Genomic DNA, 26,042 nt, shown 5'->3' on the forward strand with positions numbered 1-26,042 from the left:
TAGTGTTAGGTTTATTTAAGGGGGGTTTGGGTTAGATTAGGGGTATGTGGGTGGTGGGTTGTAATGTTGGGGGGTGGTATTGTGTTTTTTTTTCAGGCAAAAGAGCAGTTTTCTTTGGGGCATGCCCCGCTAATGGCCCTTTTAAGGGCTGGTAAGGTAAAAGAGCTTTGAACTTTTTTTAATTTAGAATAGGGTAGGGAATTTTTTTATTTTGGGGGGCTTTATTATTTTATTAGGGGGCTTAGAATAGGTGTAATTAGCTTAAAAATCTTGTAATCTTTTTTTTTTTTTTTGTAATTTAGTTTAGTTTATTTAATTGTATTTTTAGTTAGATATTTGTAGTTTATTTAATTTATTGATAGTGTAGGTGTATTTGTAACTTAGGTTAGGATTTATTTTACAGGTAATTGGATAATTATTTTAACTAGGTAGCTATTAAATAGTTATTAACTATTTAATAGCTATTATAACTAGTTAAAATAATTAACAATTTACCTGTAAAATAAATATAAACCCTAACATAGCTACAATGTAATTATTAATTATATTGTAGCTATCTTAGGGTTTATTTTATAGGTAAGTATTTAGATTTAAATAGGAATATTTTAGTTTATAATATTAATATTAGATTTATTTTAATAAGAGTTTAGTTAGGGATGTTAGAGTTAGATAGGGTTATTATACTTAATATATATATAATATAATAAGGATATTAACTATATTAACCCTAATATAATTAGGGTTAATATAGTTAATATAGCTGGCGGCGGTGTAGGGGGATTAGATTAGGGGTTAATGTGTTTAATATAGCTGGCGGCGGTGTAGGGAGATTAGATTAGGGGTTAATACATTTATTATAGGTGGCAGCGATGTAGGGGGATTTAGATTGTAGGCAAAAGAGCTGATTACTTTGTGACAAAGCCCCGCCAAAAGCCCTTTTAAGGGCTGGCAAAAGAGCAGTTTACTTTGGGGTAATGCCACGCAAAAAGCCCTTTTCAGGGCTATTTGTAGGGTTAGACTTAGGTTTAGTGGTAGGGATAGTTTAGTATTTTAGGGGTTAAATAATTTAATATAGATGGCGGCGGGGTAGGGGGATTAGATTAGGGGTTAATAATTTTAAAATAGATGGCGGCGGGGTAGGGGCTCACTTTAGGGGGTAGGTAAGGTAGATGGCGGCGGTGTTAGGGGCTCACTTTAGGGGGTTATAGATTTAATATAGCTGGCGGCGGTTTAGGGGTTAATAACTTTATTAGGTTGCGGTGGGGTTTGGGAGCGGCGGTTTAGGGGTTAATACATTTTTTATTGTTAGGATAGTGAGGGGGGATAGCGGATAGAGGGTTAGACGTGTCGGGCTATGTTTAGGAGGCGTGTTAGACAGTGCGGGTGATTTCATACTTTAGTCAGGTTTTGTAGGCGCCGGCAGTTTCTAATATGGCGTAAGTCACTGGCGACGCCAGAAATTTGTACTTGCGCAGATTTCTGGACATCGCTGGTTTATCCAACTTACGGCACATTAGCGACTGATGGCGCCGTATATTGGATAGCTCGAGTTGCGAGCTGAAACTGCGGGCGACGCGGGTTCCCTCGCTTGCGCTGCAAACTACGCCGTATATCGGATCGCGCCCCATGAGCTGATATAAAGGGGCCGATTCATCATGCCCCATATGCACCTGTTTCTGCACGAGCCTTGAGGCTCGCCCAAACAGGAGTTATGATGCAGCGGTCTTAAGACAGCTGCTCCTAACTTGTCCGCCACCTCTGACCCGGGGGACAGCAATCCGCTCAATCGGATATGATCAGGATGATTGACACCCCCAGTGTCAGGAACCTAGCTAGGACCCAGCCGAATCCTTCAAGCAACAAACTTGCAGCTTGCCTTTAAAAGCCGCCCCAAATCAATTTACTTTGCTTAGTAATTTGGAGTACAAGGCTACCCTATTTACCTGAGCCTAACTACTTGGAATAACTTGTTTTCTGAACTTTTTTCCTCACAGGAACTTTTTGATACTTTGTTCAACTTTAACTGGAATTCATCCAAACAACTGCAGTGTTCATTAACTTAGGAGCTGACATGCAATCAATTAAATGAACTGCCTGAACCAAACGCAAGTATAATTCTATTTGTTCTAATGCTTTGTTATTTGGAGAACTTTCACTGTGTAGTTTGTATATATAAGAGAGTTAACACAGAACTTGTCACTGAAAATCTAGCTATAACCAGTATTGAAACATCCTGACTGCAGATTAATAAACAACACAGCTTCCACAGTGAAACTGGAACTCCCACAGAACAGGCTGTGCATTCATTACAGCTCTGCCACACTACAAGTGCAAGACAAGACAAGGTACAAGTAATCTCTGCAAATAAAATAGCAATACTGCATGAGCATATGTACAACTGTTAACAGAACCTGGTTACTAGTTAACTATTTATGTGTTACACTGCATAAGACTCTGAGAGTTAATAGAACCATTACTACACCTGCAACTTAAGAACTAAAGCTAACTTAATATTGAGATCAATTTCTACAAATCCTATTCAAGTTTGCTTAACCCTAACTGCATAATCTGGGGTGTGGCAAAATAAACAACTAAACTATCACTATTAGGTGAGAATATCACTAAGTCATAGTGATATTCCTTTACAATAGTGAAACAAAACAATTATTAATAAATTAAGATCTGTGAATTGTGTTCCATCATTAACTTTATATTTGTAGCCTGACACCCAGCTAGCAGCCGATTGGCCGCGAATGTGCAGGGGGCAGCATTGTACAAGCATTTCACTAGAAATGCTTGGTCAATGATAAATGCAGACAGCGTTCCACCAAGTGAACTGTCCTGCCCCCCCCCCCCCCCACACACTTTCTGAAACGGTTAGTTTTAGTTTTACAAATACAAAGTGCAATGTAATTTGTAAAATATACACAGAAATATACAAATATGACCCTAATTTGTTAAAGTAACACAGCAACTCTCAAAACATAATCAGAAATTTTAAAATTACTGCTGGATCTACATCTAAATGTACTAAAATATAAAATAGAAAGTGCAAAGCTTAAATGTAATAATACTAAAAGGTCCCAATCTGAAGTGTAAAGTAATATAATATACAATGCACATAGTGAAAGTGTAACAAAACTCTCATATCATACAGTGCTATATTGTACTGGGCTTTTCTGTCTTTCAGATTCAGAAATGACAAAAATCGTGCAGTGCTGGAGAGTTCCACCCTTTTCTTTTGAGCAATCAGTGAGATCAGCCCCTGTGAAGTCTGAACGAACAATTTTTCTCCAATCTGGAAATTGTTTGATTATCAGGCCCTAAATATTTTCTTTTATAGAGACAGTCTACACCAGAAAGATAATCCCTTTATTACCCATTCCCCAGTTTTGCATAACCAACACATTTATATTAATATATGTTTAACCTCTGTGATTACCTTCTATCTAAGCTTCTACAGAATGCCCCCTTATCTCAGTGCTTTTGACAGACATGCAGTGTAGCCAATCAGTACAGACTCCTAAATAACTCCACGGAAGTGAGAGCAATGTTATCTAATGTGACCCACATGAACTAGTATTGTTTAACTGTGAAAAACTTTCAAAATGCCCTGAGATAGGAGAATTGTAGTAGAGGTTTCTGGAGAATTTTGGATCCAGAATACATGGTGGATTACATTGATACTGGTGTAAAATATCTAAAAGCACTGGTATTTATTTATTTTCAAAAAAATCTAGGCTCAGAAAGCCCCTACAAGTGTTACTACATTACTATCCAGATTCAGCTGTAAATTTATGTTGACAAATACTTACAAGACTGTGGCTAATTCAGTAAAAAAGAAAGATGTTTTAAAAGAACATTTCTGGTAGCACTTTTAATACTATTTTTGCTGCCCAGTTGTGATCTTGCTCTGTTTTCATAATAATATAGTTCTAATAACTTTAAGTGAATGTTTTTAAAATCAGTGATTTTGAAATCAGTAGTATATATTGTTCTCTGTATTTTTTATTGCAAGTTTAATTGGAAATCTTACCTTCTGTAACATTTAGATAGAAGACAAAACTTGTGTTTCCAAGCGGATTGGTTGCAATGCACATATATCGTCCTCCTACTTCTTTAGTCACTGGATTTATTGTTAGACTGGATTGATAAGCCGTAGAAATCACAAAGAAAGGTTTTTCTGATGGCAACGGTGAGGGATCTGTTGCTAGCTTATACCAAGTGAAGTTTGCAGGTAGCACATGATATAGATTAGTCTGACGTTCTCCTCTGTTTTGCAGATTTAGAGTCAGGGTGACACTGTTTCCCAGTATGCCTTCAGTGGTGCTATCATTGTTAAATCCCACAGATTTTGGAGTATCTTTGAAAGGAATTCATTAAGAATTAATGACAATCATCTAAATTGGAACTCCATCAATCAACCCATCGAAAATGACAGATACAGAGTGATGTCCAGGAAATGGATATTGAGCGTCTGTTATCAATCTCACCGATGCTAATAAAAGTATATTTTACTTACTCAGTTCAACATTCACATTTGACTGCACAGCATTAAGTATGAGAGCTGTTGATGCTTCAAAACCTTTAAATCATTTTGTATATATTTTACATTGGCTAAAATATAACAACTAACTAGGAATCAATTGACTGGTCTAGTAAAGCTGTTAAGAGCTACAGTACCTTCAATACAAAGCCACTCACCTTATATACTTGAAAAACACATTTTTACAATCCAGAAAGTACATTTTATGGCACTGCAATAACTCTCGAGTTTGCAAGTAGCACCAATATTAAACATTTGTGTGCATCCTTATTTCTTTCCAATCTACTCACAAAGTTAAATACTGTAAATATTTCACATTTTGATTGAAGAGAAATGCAGGGCATCTCAGTTGCATGTTAGCTTACGTGTCTATAGTGATGTTTGCACGATGTATTGTCTAACTTTAAAATAAAGTGAAGGTAAACACTGCACTTGTACAATTGTGTAATTGCACTCTACATACATCTAATATGTAAACTGCATCAACAATTTTTTTTGTACTTACTTTCACCTAGATTACGAGTTTTGCGTTACGGTTTTAATGTTGAAAAAATGGCAATTTCAGCGTAAAAACCGTAACGCAGCCATTACGAGTCTTGTTGGTATAGCTATACCGCAAGCATTTTAGCCTGTAATGCAACGTCAATCCCGCACTCAAGAAATGACGTTTTTGTGTGGGATTTTTATAGCGCCGGTATTACAGGTTGTGCGGTGAGGCTAAAATGCTTGCGTTACAGCCTATATCGACACAATCCTTTCCGCTATCTGAGACCAGTAGTTATGAGCTTAACCTGTTAACCCCTATTCCGCCACCCTCCCGCATCGCAAACACTATAATAAAGTTATTAACCCCTAATCTGCCGCTCCCAACATCGCTGCCACTAATAAAAGTTATTAACTCCTATTCCTCCCCTCCCCAACATTACCACCACTAAATAAAGTTATTAACCCCTAAACCTCTGGCCTCCCACATCACCACCACCTAACAACCCCCTAACTTTAAATTAATATTACAATATCCCTATCTTAAAATAAATAAAAATGTACCTGTGAAATAAAAAAAAAACCTAAGTTTAAACTTACAATTAACCTAACAACTATTATACTAAAATTAAAAAACTGCCTATTAAATAAACTAAATTACACATTAAAAAAAAATAACACTACTAAAAAAAGTTAAATCTAAAATTACAAAAAATAAAAAAAAAAATACAAAAAATAACAAACACTAAATTACAAAGAATAACAAATGAAATTATCCAATAAAAAAATAAATTACACCTAATCTAATAGCCCTATAAAAATAAAAAAGCCCCCCAATATAAAAAAAAACTAGCATACAATAAACTACTAATAACCCTTAAAAGGGCCTTTTGTAGGGCATTGCCCTAAAGAAATCAGCCCTTTTATCTGAAAAAAATACAAAGACCCCCGAACAGTAAAACCCACCACCCAACCAACCCCCCAAAATAAAAAAACCTAACACTAACAAAAACCTAAGCTACCCATTGCCCTGAAAATGGCATTTGTATGGGCAATGAAATTCTATTGGTTGATTGGAATAGCCAATAGAATTTCAGTAGCTCTCATCCTTTTGGCTGATTTGAACAGCAAATAGGATTTCAGTAGCTCTCATCTTATTGACTGATTTGAATTTCAAAAATCAAATCAGCCAATAGGAATGCAAGGAACCCCATTTTGAAAAGGCTCCCTTGCATTGAAGATTCAGTGTACGGCGGCTACAGTATGAAGAGGATATCTTGAAGGATGGACCCGCTCCACTCTGCCGGGATGAAGATAGAAGATGCCTCCTGGATGAAGATAGAAGATGCCACCTGGATGGATGGATGAAGACCTCACCGCCTAGATGAAGACTTCTCCCCGCCTGGATGTCCGGACTACAGAAACTGTAAGTGGATCTTGGGGGGTTAGTGTTAGGTTTTTTTTAACTTTTTTGGGGTGTTTTTGTTTTTTTTTTTTAGATTAGGTTTGGCAATGCCCATACAAATGCCCTTTTCGGGACAATGGGTAGCATAGGTTTTTGTTAGAGTTAGGTTTTTTATTTTGGGTGGTTTGTTGGGTGTTGGGTGGTGGGTTTTCCTGTTGGGGGGGGTCTTTGTATTTTTTTTTCAGGTAAACGAGATGATTTCTTTAGGGCAATGCCCCAAAAAAGGCCCTTTTAAGGGCTATTGGTAGTTTATTGTAGGCTAGGATTTTTTTTTATTTGGGGGGGCTTTTTTATACGGCTTTTGGATTAGGTTTAATTGTTTTTATTTTGGATAATTTCTTTTCTTATTTTTTGTAATTTGTGGTTTGTTATTTTATGTAATTTTAGATTTAATTTTTTTTAGTAGTGTTAGTTTTTTTAATGTATAATTTAGTTTTTTTAATTGGTAGTTATTTTATTTTTAGTATACTAGTTATGTTAGGTTAATTGTTAGTTTAAACTTAGGTTTTTTTAATTTCACAGGTAAGTTTTTATTTATTTTAAGATAGGGATATTGTAATTTTAATATAAAGTTAGGGGGTGATAGGTTTAGGGGTTAATAGTTTAATTTAGTTTTTTTGCGATGTGGGGGGCTGGCGGTTTAGGGCTTAATAGGTTTATTTAGTGCCGGTGATGTGTGAGGCCAGAGGTTTAGGGGTTAACTTAATTTAGTGTCGGCAGTGTCGGGGAGCGGCAGAATAGGAGTTAATAGCTTTATTATAGTGTTGGCGATGTTGGGGTGCAGGGGAATAGGGGTTAACAACTTTATTATAGTGGCGGCAATGTCGGGGAGCGACAGAATAGGGGTTAATAACTTTTATTAGTGGCAGCGATTTCAGGAGCGGCAGATTAGGGGTTAATAACTTTATTTAGGTGTCGGCGATGTCGGGGGCAGCAGATTAGGAGTGTTTAGACTTGGGGTTTATGTTAGGGTGTTCCCAATAGACATCAATGGGATTGCGTTACGGTGATCGCCATTCTGCCCTTCAGGTGTTTTTTTTCTAACACCTTCTCCCCATTGATGTCTATGAGGAAAGTGTGCATGAGCACGTCAAAGCAGCCCTTGGATTTTGTGCGGTATGGAGCTCATTGCCACCATATCGCATGCACAAGGTGGCTTTTTGTTGAGTTCATTTCGCACCCTCTATAGTGCAAAACTTGTAATCTAGGTGTATATTTTTATTACTTTCTAATCATTGCATATCGTGTCCCCACAAAATTTTACTTCAAGCACCTAAGTGGTAGTGATTCCACCCACTCTACACGTCAGAGCCTCTGCTCGCTCCCGACACATCTCTCCAATAGTGCATGCGCAGTGCTCTAGGTGATGTATGATATGCCAATAGTTTATATACAGTAATAATACATATAAAATAAAGTAACAATCATATCTGCATTACTGTTTATACCCTTTTAACTGGTGTGACAGTGTGAAGCGTGTCCCCACGAATAAGCAATATTAACATGCACATGCAAATTCTGTGCCATTTTGCAACACTTCTGATTGGAGAAGTGAGTTGGGAGAAGTGCGACATATTGCTCATGCATATAAAGCTGACATTATAGTAAGCCTGGCGAACGACAAGCTTACTGATTGGATGCTGCTGAGAATGATTTATTATTTGACTGCGGGGGCAGGAGGGTGTTCGCATCAGACATTCATGTAAAAACTGCATTTGCAAGTTATTTTACATATACATGATTAGATGAAAATTGGATCATATTTTAATTAGAACACATAGATTATAGTTAGAGCTTTTGGCTACACAGAGTCTACCATCACTTTAAGTTTTTTTTTTTTTAAATGCACAATAATGTGACATGACTACAGCAATCTAAATTTTAACACTAATGCTAAAATAATATTTAACTAATTTAACATAAACGAGGTTCACTGGCTGCAGTGTATAGAGACTTAACTACTAGGACAATCATTAATAAAGTAAATGCAAGTTTTGTTATCTTGGCAGTGGTCACTATATATAATAGGCACATTAGATAGATGTTAGATAGATGATAGATAGATACATAGATAGATAGATAGATATGTGCATTCATTTTTGGACAAATATGTTTTCGTCCAAATATTGACCCATTCGTCCATTGAGTGGCATACCGAGTGGGCGAATAGAAATGGGACCGAATATAGATGTTTATGAAATGTTCATGTTTGTTAGTGACATTCAATTTGTTTTCGCTTTGAAATTTAGTTTTGGAAATTCCCCTGTCCAATCCTGACTGAGCAGCACTAAATGATTGATGTGAGGGCCAGCAAGTGAGGCAGTAAATACCAAACAGGCTTGTCCAATCCAGAGTTTTTCTTGCAGTACAGTATAAACTGCACACATAATGATGTTTTTTTTTCTCACTCTAGGTACAAGGGAATCAATTTGTCTTTATTTTAGTGTTTAAAAGTTGTATTTTAATAATATATATTGCAGTATAGGCATAGCTGTGACTGATAGTTACATAGGCTGGCTTCCTTTATTTGAGAAAATATAATTTCCGTTTAACCCTTTGTGTGCAGAGAGATTTCTATTTTCTTGCAGTTAGTTTACTTAGGGCTAGATTATGAGTTCTGCGTTAGCCTTTAAAAGCAGCGTTGAGAGGTTCCAACGCTGCTTTTTAACGCCCGCTGGTATTACGAGTTTGGCAGGTACAGGTGTACCGCTCACTTTTCTTCCGCGACTTGAGTCTACCGCGAATCCCCTTACGTCAATTGCGTATCCTATCTTTTTAATGGGATTTTCCTAACGCCGGTATTACAAGTCTTGGAAGAAGTGAGCGGTAAACCCTCTCCTGTCAAGACTCCTACCGCATTTAAAGTCAGTAATTAAGAGTTTTATGGGCTAATGCCGGAACATAAAACTCTTAACTTAAGTGCTAAAAAGTACACTAACACCCATAAACTTCCTATGAACCCCTAAACCGAGGCCCCCCCACATCGCAAACACTATAATACATTTTTTTAACCCCTAATCTGCCGACCGGACATCGCCGCCACTTTAATAAATGTATTAACCCCTAAACCGCCGCACTCCCGCCTTGCAAACACTAGTTACATTATATTAACCCCTAATCTGCCATCCCTAACATCGCCGACACCTACCTACATTTATTAACCCCTAATCTGCCGCACCCAACGTCGCCGCTACTATATTAAATGTATTAACCCCTAACCCTAAGTCTAACCCTAACCCTAACACCCCCCTAACTTAAATCTAATTTAAATAAATATAAATAAAATTACTACAATTAAATAAATTATTCCTATTTAAAACTAAATACTTACCTGTAAAATAAACCCTAATATAGCTACAATATAACTAATAGTTACATTGTAGCTATTTTAGGATTTATTTTTATTTTACAGGCAACTTTGTATTTATTTTCACTAGGTAGAATAGTTATTAAATAGTTATTAACTATTTAATAACTACCTAGCTAAAATAAATATAAAATTACCTGTAAAATAAATCCTAACCTAAGTTACAATTACACCTAACACTACTCTATAAATAAATTAATTAACTAAATTAAATTAAGCTAATAACAATTAAATTAAATAAACTAAATTACGAAAAAAACAAACACTAAATTACAGAAAATAAAAAAGAAATTAAATTTTTTTAAACTAATTACACCTAATCTAATCCCCCTAATAAAATAAAAAAGCCCCCCAAAATAATAAAATTCCCTACCCTATACTAAATTACAATACATTGCCCCAAAGTAATCAGCTCTTTTATCAGTAAAAAAAAATACAATACCACCCAACATTACAACCCACCACCCACATACCCCTACTCTAAAACCCACCCAATCCCCCCTTAAAAAAAACTAGCACTAAACCCCTGAAGATCACCCTACCTTGAGCCGTCTTCACCCAGCCGGGCACAAGTGGTCATCCGATCCGGGCAGAAGTCTTCATCCGATCGGGGCACAAGACGGCAGACGTTTTCATCCATGCGGCATCTTCTATCTTCATCCTTCCGGAGCGGAGCAGGTCCATCTTCAATCCAGCCGACGCGGAGCATCCTCTTCAAACGAAGTCCTAACGAAGAATGAAGGTTCCTTTAAATGACGTCATCCAAGATGGCTTCCCTCAAATTCCGATTGGTTGATAGAATCCTATCAGACAATCGTAATTAAGGTAGGAAAAATCCTATTGGCTGATGTAATCAGCCAATCGGATTGAAGTTCAATCCGATTGGCTGATCCAATCAGCCAATAGGATTGAGCTCGCATTCTATTGGCTGTTCCAATCAGCCAATAGAATGCAAGGTCAATCCTATTGGCTGATTGGATCAGCCAATCGGATTGAACTTCAATCCGATTGGCTGATTACATCAGCCAATAGGATTTTTCCTACCTTAATTCCGATTAGCTGATAGGATTCTATCAGCCAATCGGAATTCGAGGGACGCCATCTTGGATGACGTCATTTAAAGGAACTTTCATTCTTCGTTAGGACTTCGTTTGAAGAGGATGCTCTGCGTCGGCTGGATTGAAGATGGACCTGCTCCGCTCCGGAAGGATGAAGATTGAAGATGCCACTTGGGTGAACACTTCTGCCGTCTGGAGGACCTCTTCTGCCCCGATCGGATGAAGACTTCTGCCTGGATCGGATGACCACTTGTGCCCGGCTGGGTGAAGACAGCTCAAGGTAGGGTGATCTTCAGGGGGTTAGTGTTTTTTTAGTTTTTTTTAAGGGGGGATTGGGTGGGTTTTAGAGTAGGGGTATGTGGGTGGTGGGTTGTAATGTTGGGGGGTATTGTATTTTTTTTTACAGGTAAAAGAGCTGATTACTTTGGGGCAATGCCCCGCAAAAGGCCCTTTTAAGGGCTATTTGTAATTTAGTATAGGGTAGGGAATTGTATTATTTTGGGGGGCTTTTTTATTTTATTAGGGGGATTAGATGAGGTGTAATTAGTTTAAAAATTGTAATTTCTTTTTTATTTTCTGTAATTTAGTGTGTTTTTTTTAGTAATTTAGTTTATTATTTTAATTGTAATTAGTTTAATTTAATTTAGTTAATTAATTTATTTATAGAGTAGTGTTAGGTGTAATTGTAACTTAGGTTAAGATTTATTTTACAGGAAATTTTGTATTTATTTTAGCTAGGTAGTTATTAAATAGTTAATAACTATTTAATAACTATTCTACCTAGTTAAAATAAATACAAAGTTGCCTGTAAAATAAAAATAAATCCTAAAATAACTATAATGTAACTATTAGTTATATTGTAGTTATATTAGGGTTTATTTTATAGGTAAGTATTTAGTTTTAAATAGGATTAATTTATTTAATTATAGTAATTTTATTTAGATTTATTTAAATTAGATTTAAGTTAGGGGGGTGTTAGTGTTAGGGTTAGAATTAGGTTTAGGGGTTAATACATTTATTATAGTGGCGGCGACATTGGGGGCAGCAGATTAGGGGTTAATAATTGTAGGTAGGTGGCGGCGACGCTGGGGTCGGCAGATTAGGGGTTAATAAATTTAATGTAGGTGTCGGCGATGTTAGGGGCAGCAGATTAGTGGTTCATAGGTATAATGTAGGTGGCGGCTGTGTCCGGAGTGGCAGATTAGGGGTTAATAGTATAATGCAGGTGTCGACGATGTCGGGGGCAGCAGATTAGGGGTTAATAAGTGTTAGATTAGGAGTGTTTAGATTCGGGGTTCATGTTAGGGTGTTAGGTGTAGACATAAAAAGTTTTTTCCCATTGGAAGTAATGGGGCTGCTTTAGAAGCTGGACGCTGCTTTTTTGCAGGTGTTAGGTTTTTTTTCACCCGGATCAGCCCCATTGTTTCCTATGGGGAAATCGTGCACGAGCACTTTACCCCAGCTTACCACTGACTTAAGCAGCGCTGATATTACAGTGAAATGTGGAGCTAAATTTTGCTCAACGCTCACTTTTCTGAGGCTAACGCAGCCATTCCGAAAACTTGTAATACCAGCGTTGTCTTAAGTGAGCGCTGGAAAAAAAAGGCTCGTTAACAACGCACCCCTGTTACCGCAAAACTTGTAATCTAGGCATTAATAATTATAATGCTTTGGGGAAATATCACATGGCGGATAGGTAGAAGCCTGCTGGCTTTTTTAGGGTGGTAAAAAATGTAATTACACTTTAACCTTTTGTGTGCAGAAAAACATTTAAATGTTCTTGCAATTAGTTTAACTTTAATTTAAACTGCACATTTAGTTTTGCTGTGGGGGTAAAGCCTGTGACTGATAGAAAGTGACCTGTTAGCTTTTTTGGGGTAAAGCATTATGTAATTAAACTTAAACCCATTTGTGTGCAGAAAAAAACATTTAGATTTTTTCTTGTAGTTAGTGCACATTACTGCATATTTTTTTAAATGTTTTTTTTTCTACAGTTAGCAAATATATACTATTACCCCTCTTCTAATTGAAACCATAATTGCCATTGCAGTGTGGGCACTGTGGCTACCTGGCAAACTCCACAGCACCATAGTAGTTAAATAGCAAACTTTTTATTTTGGGTGTAAAATATAAAAACAACAAACATTAATCTAATAATAATTTCTCTGTGGCTTGCTATATTGTGTACAGTGCACATATGTTGCCTATACTGTCACTAGTGTACTATCAGTGTTACATATATTGTAGGACAGTGTACCCCTCATCTAATTGAAACCATAATTGACATTGCAGTGGGGGCACCAACCAAAAAAAAGCCTTATATAATTATATTATTCAATCAAATAATTGTTAGTCAGAGTGTTATATTTTAGGCTGCCACCACTACCTTTATCACCACAACCACCACCACTAGTAATACCAGCACCCTCACTCACTACCAGTGCACAGTCTGTGTCTGCTTCTACTTATCAAATGGTTCTATTTTACAGAGTCGAATATCATTTTGAAAGCTGTAGCAGACAATTCTATGTCCACCACAAGTAGCAGATATGCAGGACCAACCAGTACTAGAACTAGTAGCAGCAGCAACACTAACAGTAAGGGTCATCTTCTAAGTCCACCCATACAAGTAAAGAGGACAATCAGGGGAAGTAAAGGTGTAGCTGCTGAATTGACATAGTTTGGCTCTAAGTCTAGTAGTATGATCAGGAGGGGGTCTTAGGTTACCAAGCAAGCAGCCTCGATGTAAACGTCAACTCTTTAGTCTACTCCCGAAACCACCTGTACCAGTGTATGCCGCAGTTCCACCATAAGCTCTACTACTGCCAGTTCTACCACTCTCCCTATTTCCTCCAAATTTTATATCAGCAGCAAGGTGGGTTTTTCAGAATCAGAAGGTTGTCTTATAGCAGAAGCTATAGCAGGACAGCTATTGCTGGTCTGTACTCATACGTCAAAAAGAGTAGTCTAGCTGACCATCTAGCAATGCGGTGTTCATTTGCATTTATCTTTTAATGATTTCCTTATAGAGCTCTAAGTCTGCCAAATCATATTTTCCTCTTGAATGACAACTAAATACAACTCTGTCTGAAAAAAATGTTCACATGGGAAGCTAATTCCCTTAATGATATGGTCATAATAATGAAATACCCTTTTAAAACCTTCTTGGCAAGATTACAAGTTGCACGTTCAGTCTTCATCGCACGCGATATGGTCTTTTCACAAGCAATGTTCATTGCCCTGATATTACAAGTCTTAAAAAATTGCGATTACGCTCATGCATTCGCCTTTTATGGAACAATTCATTCCGCACTCGAAGAGCTGTAGTTATATGTTTTGCGAAACAAAAAAGTTTCACAAAACACTTCAAAAATACATTACAAAGTACAGTTATTGCACACAAAAGTTATAAGGTATCAACGATATGCGATCTCGGGTGTTAGAAAAAAAAAAGCTGAGGCAGGGATTTTACATTGACATACATACACATACTTTGAGAAACATGGATTTATATGTACAGAGATATGTTTAGAGGGAATTTAAATTACATATTCTCATATAGATCTCAATATATCGAGACATATAATATATATTCATATACATATCTCGCTATAAATCGATATATCAATCCAACAAACATCACATATATAGAGAAATATTTATTTATAAATAAATAGAACATATTTTGTTGCAAAAATATTTTCGCAGTATGAAATGTTCGCATTTTCATGTATACTTTTCAAGGAGAATACGTCATGGGCTTTGCGCAACAGATTAGGGTTTTAGGCCTCTATTTATCAAGCTGTCAACCGCAAATACGCTGGAATTCAGCAGCGTATTTGTGGCGAGCCTGATTCGCCTTAGTTATGAAACCCTACAGACCGGCAAAAGTAGAATTTAGTGACGTCACATACGATCCGCCAGACTCAGTCCGACACAGATCGATGCTTACGTCACTCCAGATGTTCCGAATGCAGGTTCAGCACTATCTGACTACTTTTGCTAGTTATCAAATAACTAGCAGGTACGCTCAGCACTATTCCGGCCCAGCGTATCTGGTTTTCAATCCGCCGCCCTGGAGGCGGCGGATGCCATAGGAATCAATGGGAGTCTGAAAGCAGCAAAAGCTTATGCTCGCTGCTGCCCGATATCCCATTGATTCCTATGGTAATGTCTACACCTAACATCCCAACATGTACCCCGAGTCTAAACACCCCTAATCTGTCACCCCTACACCGCTGCCACCTACATTATACTTATTAACCCCTAAACCGCCTCTCCCGGAGCCCACCGCCACTCTAATAAACGTATTAACCCCTAAACCGCTGCTCACGGATCCCGCCGCCACCTACATTATATTTATTAACCCCTAATCTGCCCCCCCTACAACGCCGCCACTATATTACATTTATTAACCCCTAAACCTAAGTCTAACCCTAACCCTAACAACCCCTAACAAATATAATTTAAATAAATATAAATATATTATTCCTATTTGAAACTAAATACTTACCTATAAAATAAAACCTAAGATAGTTACAATATAACTAATAGTTACATTGTATCTAGCTTAGGGTTTATTTTTATTTTACAGGCAAGTTTGTATTTGTTTTAACTAGGTAGAATAGTTATGAAATAGTTATTAACTATTTAATAACTACCTAGTTAAAATAAATACAAAAGTACCTGTAAAATAAAACCTAACCTAAGTTACAATTACACCTAACACTAAAATATAATTAAATTAATTACCTAAATTAACTACAATTAACTACAATTAAATAAAATTAAATAAAATTAACTAAAGTACAATAAAAACAAATATTAAATTACAGAAAAAAATAAAATAATTACAAGAATTTTAAACTAATTACACCTAATCTAATCCCCCTAATAAAATAAAAAAGCCCCCCAAAATAAAAAAGCCCTACCCAATACTAAATTACAAATAGCCCTTAAAAGGGCTTTTTGTGGGGCATTGCCCCAAAGTAATCAGCTCTTTTACCTGTAAAAAAAGTACAATACCCCCCAACATTAAAACCCACCACCCACATACCCAACCCTACTCTAAAACCCACCCAATCCCCCCTTAAAAAAACTTAACACTAACCCCTTGAAGATCACCCTACCTTGAGAAGTCTTCACCCGAAGCCGGGCAAAGTGGTCCTCCAGACGGGCAGAAGTCTTCATCCAAGCCGGGCAGAAGAGGTCCTTCAGACAGGCAGAAGTCTTCATCCAGACGGCATCTTCTATCCTCATCCATCCGGCGAGGAGTGTCTCCATCTTCAAGACATCCGACGCGGAGCATCCTCTTCTGGCGACATCTTCTTCCCGAATCAATGTTCCTTTAAATGACGTCATCCAAGATTTCGTCCCTTGAATTCCGATTGGCTGATAGAATTCTATCAGCCAATCGGAATTAAGGTAGCAAAAATCCTATAGGTTGATGCAATCAGCCAATAGGATTGAAGTTCAATCAGCCAATAGGATTGAGCTCGCATTCTATTGGCTGATTCATCAACCAATAGGATTTTCCTACCTTAATTCCGATTGGCTGATAGAATTCTATCAGCCAATCGGAATTCAAGGCACGCCATCTTGGATGACGTCATTTAAAGGAACATTCATTCTGTTTGAATACGTCGCCAGAAGAGGATGCTCCGCGTCGGATGTCTTGAAGATGGAGCCGCTCCGCGCCGGATGGATGAAGATAGAAGATGCCATCTGGATGAAGACTTCTGCCCATCTGGAGGACCTCTTCTGCCCGGCTTGGATGAAGACTTCTGCCCATCTGGAGGACCACTTCGCCTGGCTTTGTTGAGGACTTCGGCCTGGTTGGGTGAAGACTTCTCAAGGTAGGGTGATTTTCAAGGGGTTAGTGTTAGGTTTTATTCAGGGGGGATTGGGTGGGTTTTAGAGTAGGGTTGGGTGTGTGGGTGGTGGGTTTTAATGTTGGGGGGGCATTGTACATTTTTTCAGGTAAAAGAGCTGATTTCTTTGGGGCAATGCCCCGCAAAAAGCCCTTTTAAGGGCTATTTGTAATTTAGTGTAGTGTAGGGCTTTTTTTTTATTTTGGGGGGCTTTTTTATTTTGTTAGGGGGATTAGATTGGGTGTAATTAGTTTAAAAATCTTGTAATTATTTTATTATTTTCTGTAATTTAGTGTTTGTTTTTTTTGTAATTTAGATAATTTTATTTAATTGTATTTAATTGTAGTTAATTTAGGGATTTCATTTAATTATAGTGTAGTGTTAGGTGTAATTGTAACTTAGGTTAGGTTTTATTTTACAGGTATATTTGTATTTATTTTAGTTAGGTAGTTATTAAATAATTAATAACTATTTAATAACTATTCTACCTAGTTAAAATAAATACAAACTTGCCTGTAAAATAAAAATAAACCCTAAGCTAGCTACAATGTAACTATTATTTATATTGTAGCTCTCGTACGGCTAGATTTGGAGTTTTGTCGGTAACGACCCGAAAAACTAACGCCCGCGTTTTACTGGCCGCACCATAAAAATAACTCTGGTATCGAGAGTCCACATAAAGGCTGCGTTAGGCTCCAAAAAAGGAGCGTAGAGCATTTTTAACGCAGCTTCAACTCTCGATACCAGAGTTGCTTACGGACGCGGCCAGCCTCAAAAACGTGCTCGTGCACGATTCTCCCATAGGAAACAATGGGGCTGTTTGAGCTGAAAAAAAACCTAACACCTGCAAAAAAGCCGCGTTCAGCTCCTAACGCAGCCCCATTGTTTGCTATGCGGTAACCCTTCCGACGTCTGCACTTAACACCCTAACATGTACCCCGAGTCTAAACACCCCTAACCTTACACTTATTAACCCCTAATCTGCCGCCCCCGCTATCGCTGACCCCTGCATATTATTTTTAACCCCTAATCTGCCGCTCCGTAAACCGCCGCTACTTAAATTATCCTTATGTACCCCTAATCTGCTGCCCCTAACACCGCCGACCCCTATATTATATTTATTAACCCCTAATCTGCCCCCCACAACGTCGCCTCCACCTGCCTACACTTATTAACCCCTAATCTGCCGACCGGACCGCACCGCTATTATAATAAAGTTATTAACCCCTAATCCGCCTCACTAACCCTATCATAAATAGTATTAACCCCTAATCTGCCCTCCCTAACATCGCCGACACCTAACTTCAAACATTAACCCCTAATCTGCCGACCGGAGCTCACCGCTATTCTAATAAATGTATTAACCCCTAAAGCTAAGTCTAACCCTAATACTAACACCCCCCTAAGTTAAATATAATTGAAATCTAACGAAATTAATTAACTCTTATTAAATAAATTATTCCTATTTAAAGCTAAATACTTACCTGTAAAATAAATCCTAATATAGCTACAATATAAATTATAATTATATTATAGCTATTTTAGGATTTATATTTATTTTACAGGTAACTTTGTATTTATTTTAACCAGGTACAATAGTTATTAAATAGTTAAGAACTATTTAATAGCTAAAATAGTTAAAATAATTACAAATTTACCTGTAAAAGAAATCCTAACCTAAGTTACAATTAAACCTAACACTACACTATCAATAAATTAATTAAATAAACTACCTACAATTACCTACAATTAACCTAACACTACACTATCAATAAATTAATTAAATACAATTGCTACAAATAAATACAATTAAATAAACTAGCTAAAGTACAAAAAATAAAAAAGAACTAAGTTACAAAAAATAAAAAAATATTTACAAACATAAGAAAAATATTACAACAATTTTAAACTAATTACACCTACTCTAAGCCCCCTAATAAAATAACAAAGCCCCCCAAAATAAAAAAATGCCCTACCCTATTCTAAATTACTACAGTTCAAAGCTCTTTTACCTTACCAGCCCTGAACAGGGCCCTTTGCGGGGCATGCCCCAAGAAGTTCAGCTCTTTTGCCTGTAAAAAAAAAAATACAATACCCAAGCCCCCCAACATTACAACCCACCACCCACATACCCCTAATCTAACCCAAACCCCCCTTAAATAAACCTAACACTAAGCCCCTGAAGATCATCCTACCTTGTCTTCACCATACCAGGTTCACCGATCGGTCCAGAAGAGCTCCTCCGATGTCCTGATCCAAGCCCAAGCGGGGGGCTGAAGAGGTCCATGATCCGGCTGAAGTCTTCATCCAAGCGGGGCAGAAGAGTTCTTCCATCTGATTGAAGTCTTCATCCAAGCGGCATCCATCCGGAGCGAAGCGGCAGCATCCTGAAGACCTCCACCGCGGAACATCCATCCTGGCCGACGACTGAACGACGAATGATGGTTCCTTTAAATGACGTCATCGAAGATGGCGTCCCTCGAATTCCGATTGGCTGATAGGATTCTATCAGCCAATCGGAATTAAGGTAGGAATATTCTGATTGGCTGATGGAATCAGCCAATCAGAATCAAGTTCAATCCGATTGGCTGATCCAATCAGCCAATCAGATTGAGCTTGCATTCTATTGGCTGTTCCGATCAGCCAATAGAATGCGAGCTCAATCTGATTGGCTGATTGGATCAGCCAATCGGATTGAACTTGATTCTGATTGGCTGATTCCATCAGCCAATCAGAATATTCTTACCTTAATTCCGATTGGCAGATAGAATCCTATCAGCCAATCGGAATTCGAGGGACGCCATCTTGGATGACGTCCCTTAAAGGAACCGTCATTCTGCAGTTGGACGTCGCCGGAAGAAGATGGGTCCGCGGTGGAGGTCTTCAGGATGGAGCCGGTCGTCATCGGATGAAGATAGAAGATGCCGCTTGGATCAAGATGGTTGCCGGTCCGGATCGCCTCTTCTTCCCGGATAGGATGAAGACTTTGGAGCCTCTTCTGGACCTCTTCAGGCACCGGATGATGGATCGCCAACCCCCGCTTGGGTTGGATGAAGATTTTGGAGCCAGGACGGATCGGTGATACCTGGTGAGGTGAAGACAAGGTAGGATGATCTTCAGGGGCTTAGTGTTAGGTTTATTTAAGGGGGGTTTGGGTTAGATTAGGGGTATGTGGGTGGTGGGTTGTAATGTTGGGGGGCTTGGGTATTGTATGTTTTTTTTTTACAGGCAAAAGAGCTGAACTTCTTGGGGCATGCCCCGCAAAGGGCCCTGTTCAGGGCTGGTAAGGTAAAAGAGCTTTTAACTTTAGTAATTTAGAATAGGGTAGGGCATTTTTTATTTTGGGGGGGCTTTGTTGTTTTATTAGGGGGCTTAGAGTAGGTGTAATTAGTTTAAAATTGTTGTAATATTTTTCTTATGTTTGCAGATATTTTTTTATTTTTTGTAACTTAGTTCTTTTTTATTTTTTGTACTTTAGCAAGTTTATTTAATTGTATTTATTTGTAGGAATTGTATTTAATTAATTTATTGATAGTGTAGTGTTAGGTTAATTGTAGGTAATTGTAGGTAGTTTATTTAATTAATTTATTGATATTATAGTGTTAGTTTTAATTGTAACTTAGTTTAGGATTTCTTTTACAGGTAAATTTGTAATTATTTTAACTATTTTAGCTATTAAATAGTTCTTAACTATTTAATAGCTATTGTACCTGGTTAAAATAAATACAAAGTTACCTGTAAAATAAATATAAATCCTAAAATAGCTATAATATAAATATAATTTATATTGTAGCTATATTAGGATTTATTTTACAGGTAAGTATTTAGCTTTAAATAGGAATAATTTATTTAATAAGAGTTAATTTATTTTGTTAGATTTAAATTATATTTAACTTAGGGGGGTGTTAGTGTTAGGGTTAGACTTAGCTTTAGGGGTTAATACATTTATTAGAATAGTGGTGAGCTCCGGTCGGCAGATTAGGGGTTAATAATTGAAGTTAGGTGTCGGCGATGTTAGGGAGGGCAGATTAGGGGTTAATACTATTTATTATAGGGTTAGTGAGGCGGATTAGGGGTTAATAACTTTATTATAGTAGCGCTCAGGTCCGTTCGGCAGATTAGGGGTTAATAAGTGTAGGCAGGTGGAGGCGACGTTGTGGGGGGCAGATTAGGGGTTAATAAATATAATATAGGGGTCGGCGGTGTTAGGGGCAGCAGATTAGGGGTACATAGGGATAATGTAGCTGGCGGCGGCGTGCGGACGGCAGATTAGGGGTTAATAAGTGTAGGTAGCTGGCGGCGACGTTGTGGGGGGCAGATTAGGGGTTAATAAATATAATACAGGGGTCGGCTGTGTTAGGGGCAGCAGATTAGGGGTACATAAGGATAACGTAGGTGGCGGTCGGCAGATTAGGGGTTAAAAAAATGTAATCGAGTGTCGGCGATGTGGGGGGGCCTCGGTTTAGGGGTACATAGGTAGTTTATGGGTGTTAGTGTACTTTAGAGTACAGTAGTTAAGAGCTTTATGAACCGGCGCTAGCCCAGAAAGCTCTTAACTACTGACTTTTTTCCTGCGGCTGGAGTTTTGTCGTTAGATGTCTAACGCTCACTTCAGAAACGACTCTAAATACCGGAGTTAGGAAGATCCCATTGAAAAGATAGGATACGCAATTGACGTAAGGGGATCTGCGGTATGGAAAAGTCGCGGCTGAAAAGTGAGCGTTAGACCCTATTTTGAGTGACTCTAAATACCGGCGGTAGCCTAAAACCAGCGTTAGGAGCCTCTAACGCTGGTTTTCACGGCTACCGCCAAACTCCAAATCTAGGTCGTAGGGTTTATTTTACAGGTAAGTATTTAGTTTTAAATAGGAATCATTTATTTAAAGATAGGAATTTTATTTAGATTTATTTAAATTATATTTACGTTAGGGGGACTAGGGTTAGACTCAGATTTAGGGGTTAATAACTTTAATATAGTGGCGGCAGTGTAGGGGGGCAGATTAGGGGTTAATAAATATAATGTAGGTGGCGGTGGGCTCTGAGAGCGGCGGTTTAGGGGTTAAACACTTTATTTAGTTGCGGCAGGGTCCTGGAGCGGCAGGATAGGGGTTAATAACTTTATGTAGGTGGCAGCGGTATAGGGGGCGGCAGATTAGGGGTTAATATGTATAATGTAGGTGGCGGTGGGCTCCGTGAGCGGCGGTTTAGGGGTTAATAACTTTATTTAGTTGCGGCGGGGTCCGGGAGCAGTGGTATAGGGGGTAAAACAGTATAGTATAGTGTGGGTGCTTAGTGACAGGGTACCAATAAATCTGTAAAAAAGTGAAGAGCAGCGAGATCGATGACTGTTAGTTAACAACAGTCTGCTGCTCATCGCCCCATACTTGGTGAGCGGCTTTTTGACAGCTTTTTTGGTAATTTTGGAGAACGTATTCAGGTCCGCGGCAGCGATGTTAGGCGATCTTAGGCGAGCGTATTGGTGCCGTTGAATGCAGGTAAGTTGACAGCTTGATAAATAGAGACCTTAGTGTGTTTTTTCTCTATTTGTATTCTCCATTGAATTCTATGGGAAATACGTGACCATGCACGGGATTTGACTGTTTGAATTATGCGGCATAATGCGGAATAGCAAGTTATTTTGCAACTTGTATTAGCTGCGCAATGCCAAATGCGAAAAAGCCTTAATGCATGTGGGGTATTCACAACTGATTTGCCACGTGACTTGTAATCTTGTCACTTGTATGCAAGCTTTTACTGATAAAAGTTTTAATGGAGATGCTTCGCAAGTGTTCTTTTATCTACTTCTTCAGTCTAAAATGTGCTGCAATTTCACTACTTAGTATGCTACCAGGAAACTCTCAGGATTTTTGAGAAAGGCATCCACCTTGCACAAGAGATGATCAAAGAAGGTTATGACTTGATCAAGACTCAGACTGACAGTGTTTTGACTCAAGTTCTCTGTGAAATACCAAGAGAGCTTTAAAACTGCCACTGAATGACCAATCATGGTCCACACATCTCGGCCTAATTGTCTCCCAATCCTAATGAACTGACAGGAAGCCATAACATGGAGGATAGCCCTCTGCTGCTCAAACATTATGCCATCTCCAAAGTCTATTTCTACCTAGTAGTTATGTAGTCTTGTTGGGGAAGCCCTTAGTTATCCTTTTCTCTCCTAACAAGGTGAATGCTTTTAACACTGCTGTGAAAGTGGCTTGAATCCTTCTTCACCACAGTGTTCTGATTTTTGTTTAAGTGAAATTAAGTTTTGCAGCAGCAGGCCAAGGAATAATTGCACCAACTTCAGAAGGATCCAAATTAAAGTTTTAGGTTTAAACACTAGTTGTAAGATAATGACAAGGATGGCTTAAGGCTTTCAACAGGAATTTAAAGTTCTGGCATGTCTTTGTTCACCTGCCTTGAAGGTTTAGGGTTGCTTACTTCAGAAAATCTGCTGCTCCTGCTGTTCCTGCTCTGTGGTGGTCATCAGCAGTGTGCAACAAAGTATCGGCAAATCTCTTCATTCACTTAGTCTTGGATTCTTACATTTTATTTCAGACTAAACCTATGTCCTAGAGGCAATAGTTCATGATGACAACATCAAGCTGGAGGCGGGACTGGAAATCTGATAAAATGTTTTGCCAAGTACACACAAGTTAAGAAAAAGAAACAGACAAGATAGTGTTTGCTGCATTACTAATGCACATTCCATACCGTTGTGCATCTCTCCGAAGTTCCCTCCTTTCACCAAAGCATAATTTTCAAAGTAGATCTCTCCCTTCTGTTTTAAGTTGGGTTTCTGAGAGATACTGCTCGTGCTCACATTAAAAGACTTTCTCAGAAATGAGTCTGCAAGAAGCAGGTGTGTGGGATGTTCAAGAATGTGAGACCTTTATTTCCTTTCACCCATACTACTTTCACTACACTTGTCACATACCTTGGAGGTGTATTTATAGGGTTGGTGTAATCCAGAGACATACTTCAGTAACTTTGCTGCCACTCCTGCTCCTGCCCTCCCGGCTGTGTGGTGGTCATCACCTGTCAATGCCAAATACTTAGGGGAGTGCTGGACTCTGTGTTGCCCTTATCCTCCCCTATCAGGTTTATGCACTGTCAGGCCTATCTACTTAGTTCAGTAACTCTGCTGCCTGTTGCTACTGCCACTCCTGCTCCTGCACTCCCTGCGCTGTGGTGACCACCATTCGTCAATGCCAACCCCTCAGGGAACTGCTGGCTGCTGTGTCCATTGGGCTCTTGAAACATGTTTGCCATCCTCCTCCCCTGGAGGGGTATTTTTGAGGTTTATGTACTGTCAGGTGGTCATCTTCTGTCAATGCCAAATCCTTAGTGAACTGCTGACCTCTGTGTCCAAGGGGCTTCATGAACGTGTTTGCCATCCTCTTCCTACCATTTTTTTTTTTTTTGCTGTGCACATGTCTAATAGATAGATCGATAGATATATAGATAGATAGATAGATTGATAGATACATAGATAGATAGATAGATAAATAGATAGATGAAAACCAAATAAAATCACAGTTGCTTCAATTGAATGGATACCTTGCTTACAAAAATGAACTGCATTTAGAACTACTATTCTTCAGGAAAGCTCATTGTAAAGTTCATTATCTTACCAATATCCAAATAACAGGTCTGAATGAGCTTTTCCTGGGAGCCACGACAATAGAGAAATGTGTTCAGTGTTATATCTTTCTGATGTATACTGCTGACTATATAATTAGTTCCAGACATACTTATGTTATTGAACTGCAAATGCAATTCAACAGCAGGGTTGCCTCCAGGCCAGGAACACTGGAGGTCCACAATATCTTTAATGAAATCTGCAAGGCACTGAATTGTTCCATTTGGATACCCTGTGAGAAAAGGAACAGAAATAGGAGTAACTCATAGGTCCTTAAATCATATACTGTACTGTACATTAAATATATAATTCATGGGGTTCTTAAATTTGGTCAAAGTTTGTTTAGAAGATATTAAAAAGTGCTCGCTCCTATAGTAACAACACTGTGTTTAACAATATGTTAAATCAAAGTAAACATAAAAAGAAACAGATTGTTTTAAAGACAGCAAACAACTTACTTGTTGTCTTGCTTAATTAGCACAATTTCTCATTGTAGCCTCCTCAGGTAGATAAGGGAGTGTATTCTGACAATTCTGAGTATGAGCAAATCAGACTTACTGTCTCTTTAGCATTATTTGAATACTAAACCAGCTCATTTTACTCTAGAAGATTTTTTGTGGTATTTTTTTATTTTAAAAGGCTTTGAACTTTTATTTAAATTTCAATTCAGGTAATTCCAAAATCACAATGTGAGTACAAAGGAGTTTACATTAAGTGATAATTACAGATCTCTAGACAATTCAAAAACAGTTATTACAGGATGACAATAAATAACTGTATTGATTATGAAAATGTAAATAATCTTCTCAGCCTAAAATGTAAAAAAAAAGAAGTGTAAGAAAAAAAAGAGGAAAAATAAATAAAGGGGGTGAAGTGAAGATCAGGTCAGTACTAGGGTTGGGTTGGGATTCTAAGCGATTGATAATAGTATTTGTTTATCAATTGCACCTCAATTCATACTGCAGCGTATATCTCTTGGCATGCTCTTCCATAGTTCTTAGGTATTTTACCAAATCTATTATACCTTTCCAGTGTGGATCATCATGCTTTTTTCAATACCTTGCAATGGCTAATTTTGTAGCCACCAGTATGTATATCAAGAGGCATTGTTTGGCTTTAAGGTTTTTTTTTAAGTTTGTCATGAAAGAGGGTCACCTCGGGGGGCAGAGTTCCCACTAGGTCAAGCATTGCATAGAGATTGTTGACTTGGGTCAACAATGGTTGCATAACAGGGCATCCCCACAAAATGTGAAAGGTATCACCTATCTGATTAAATCCTCTCCAGCAGAGTGGAGAGGAGGCTGGGAATATTTTATGGAGTTTGAGAGGAACCACTCGCAACAGTTGCCATACCACCCACATGAGTTATATCACATAGCTTTATGTTGCGATTAAAGTTTACATATTAGAGGCATTAAGTGATTCTCCATAGTTAAGTATACACTAACCTGCATAAATTTTATCAAGTAATAAAAATGCCATTAGTTCAACATGGGTTATGGTTTTTAGTTTACCCAGTATACTCGCACCAATTGCAAGAGTATTGCATTTCGACCAAAGTACAACTATGGTCGATGCCTGCTAGTGTGGGGTCATTCCCCCTATCGGTTA

At 38.1% G+C, this 26,042-nt stretch overlaps 1 protein-coding gene across 1 annotated transcript in view; it reads right to left on the bottom strand.

Annotated features, from left to right (window-relative positions):
* Positions 1–25,413, bottom strand: part of LOC128638941 (V-set and immunoglobulin domain-containing protein 10) — a 233,390-nt gene extending 207,977 nt beyond the window's left edge. The window contains exons 1-3 of the mRNA XM_053691071.1: positions 25,392–25,413; positions 24,424–24,663; positions 4,037–4,363 (exon numbers count right to left, since the gene is read on the bottom strand). Coding sequence (XP_053547046.1) covers positions 4,037–4,363; positions 24,424–24,663; positions 25,392–25,413 — 589 coding nt within the window. The remainder of the gene's footprint in view (positions 1–4,036; positions 4,364–24,423; positions 24,664–25,391) is intronic.
* Between the last annotated feature and the right edge of the window lie 629 nt (positions 25,414–26,042).

Source organism: Bombina bombina, chromosome 8, assembly GCF_027579735.1.
Source record: "Bombina bombina isolate aBomBom1 chromosome 8, aBomBom1.pri, whole genome shotgun sequence".
Taxonomy (NCBI): domain Eukaryota; kingdom Metazoa; phylum Chordata; class Amphibia; order Anura; family Bombinatoridae; genus Bombina; species Bombina bombina.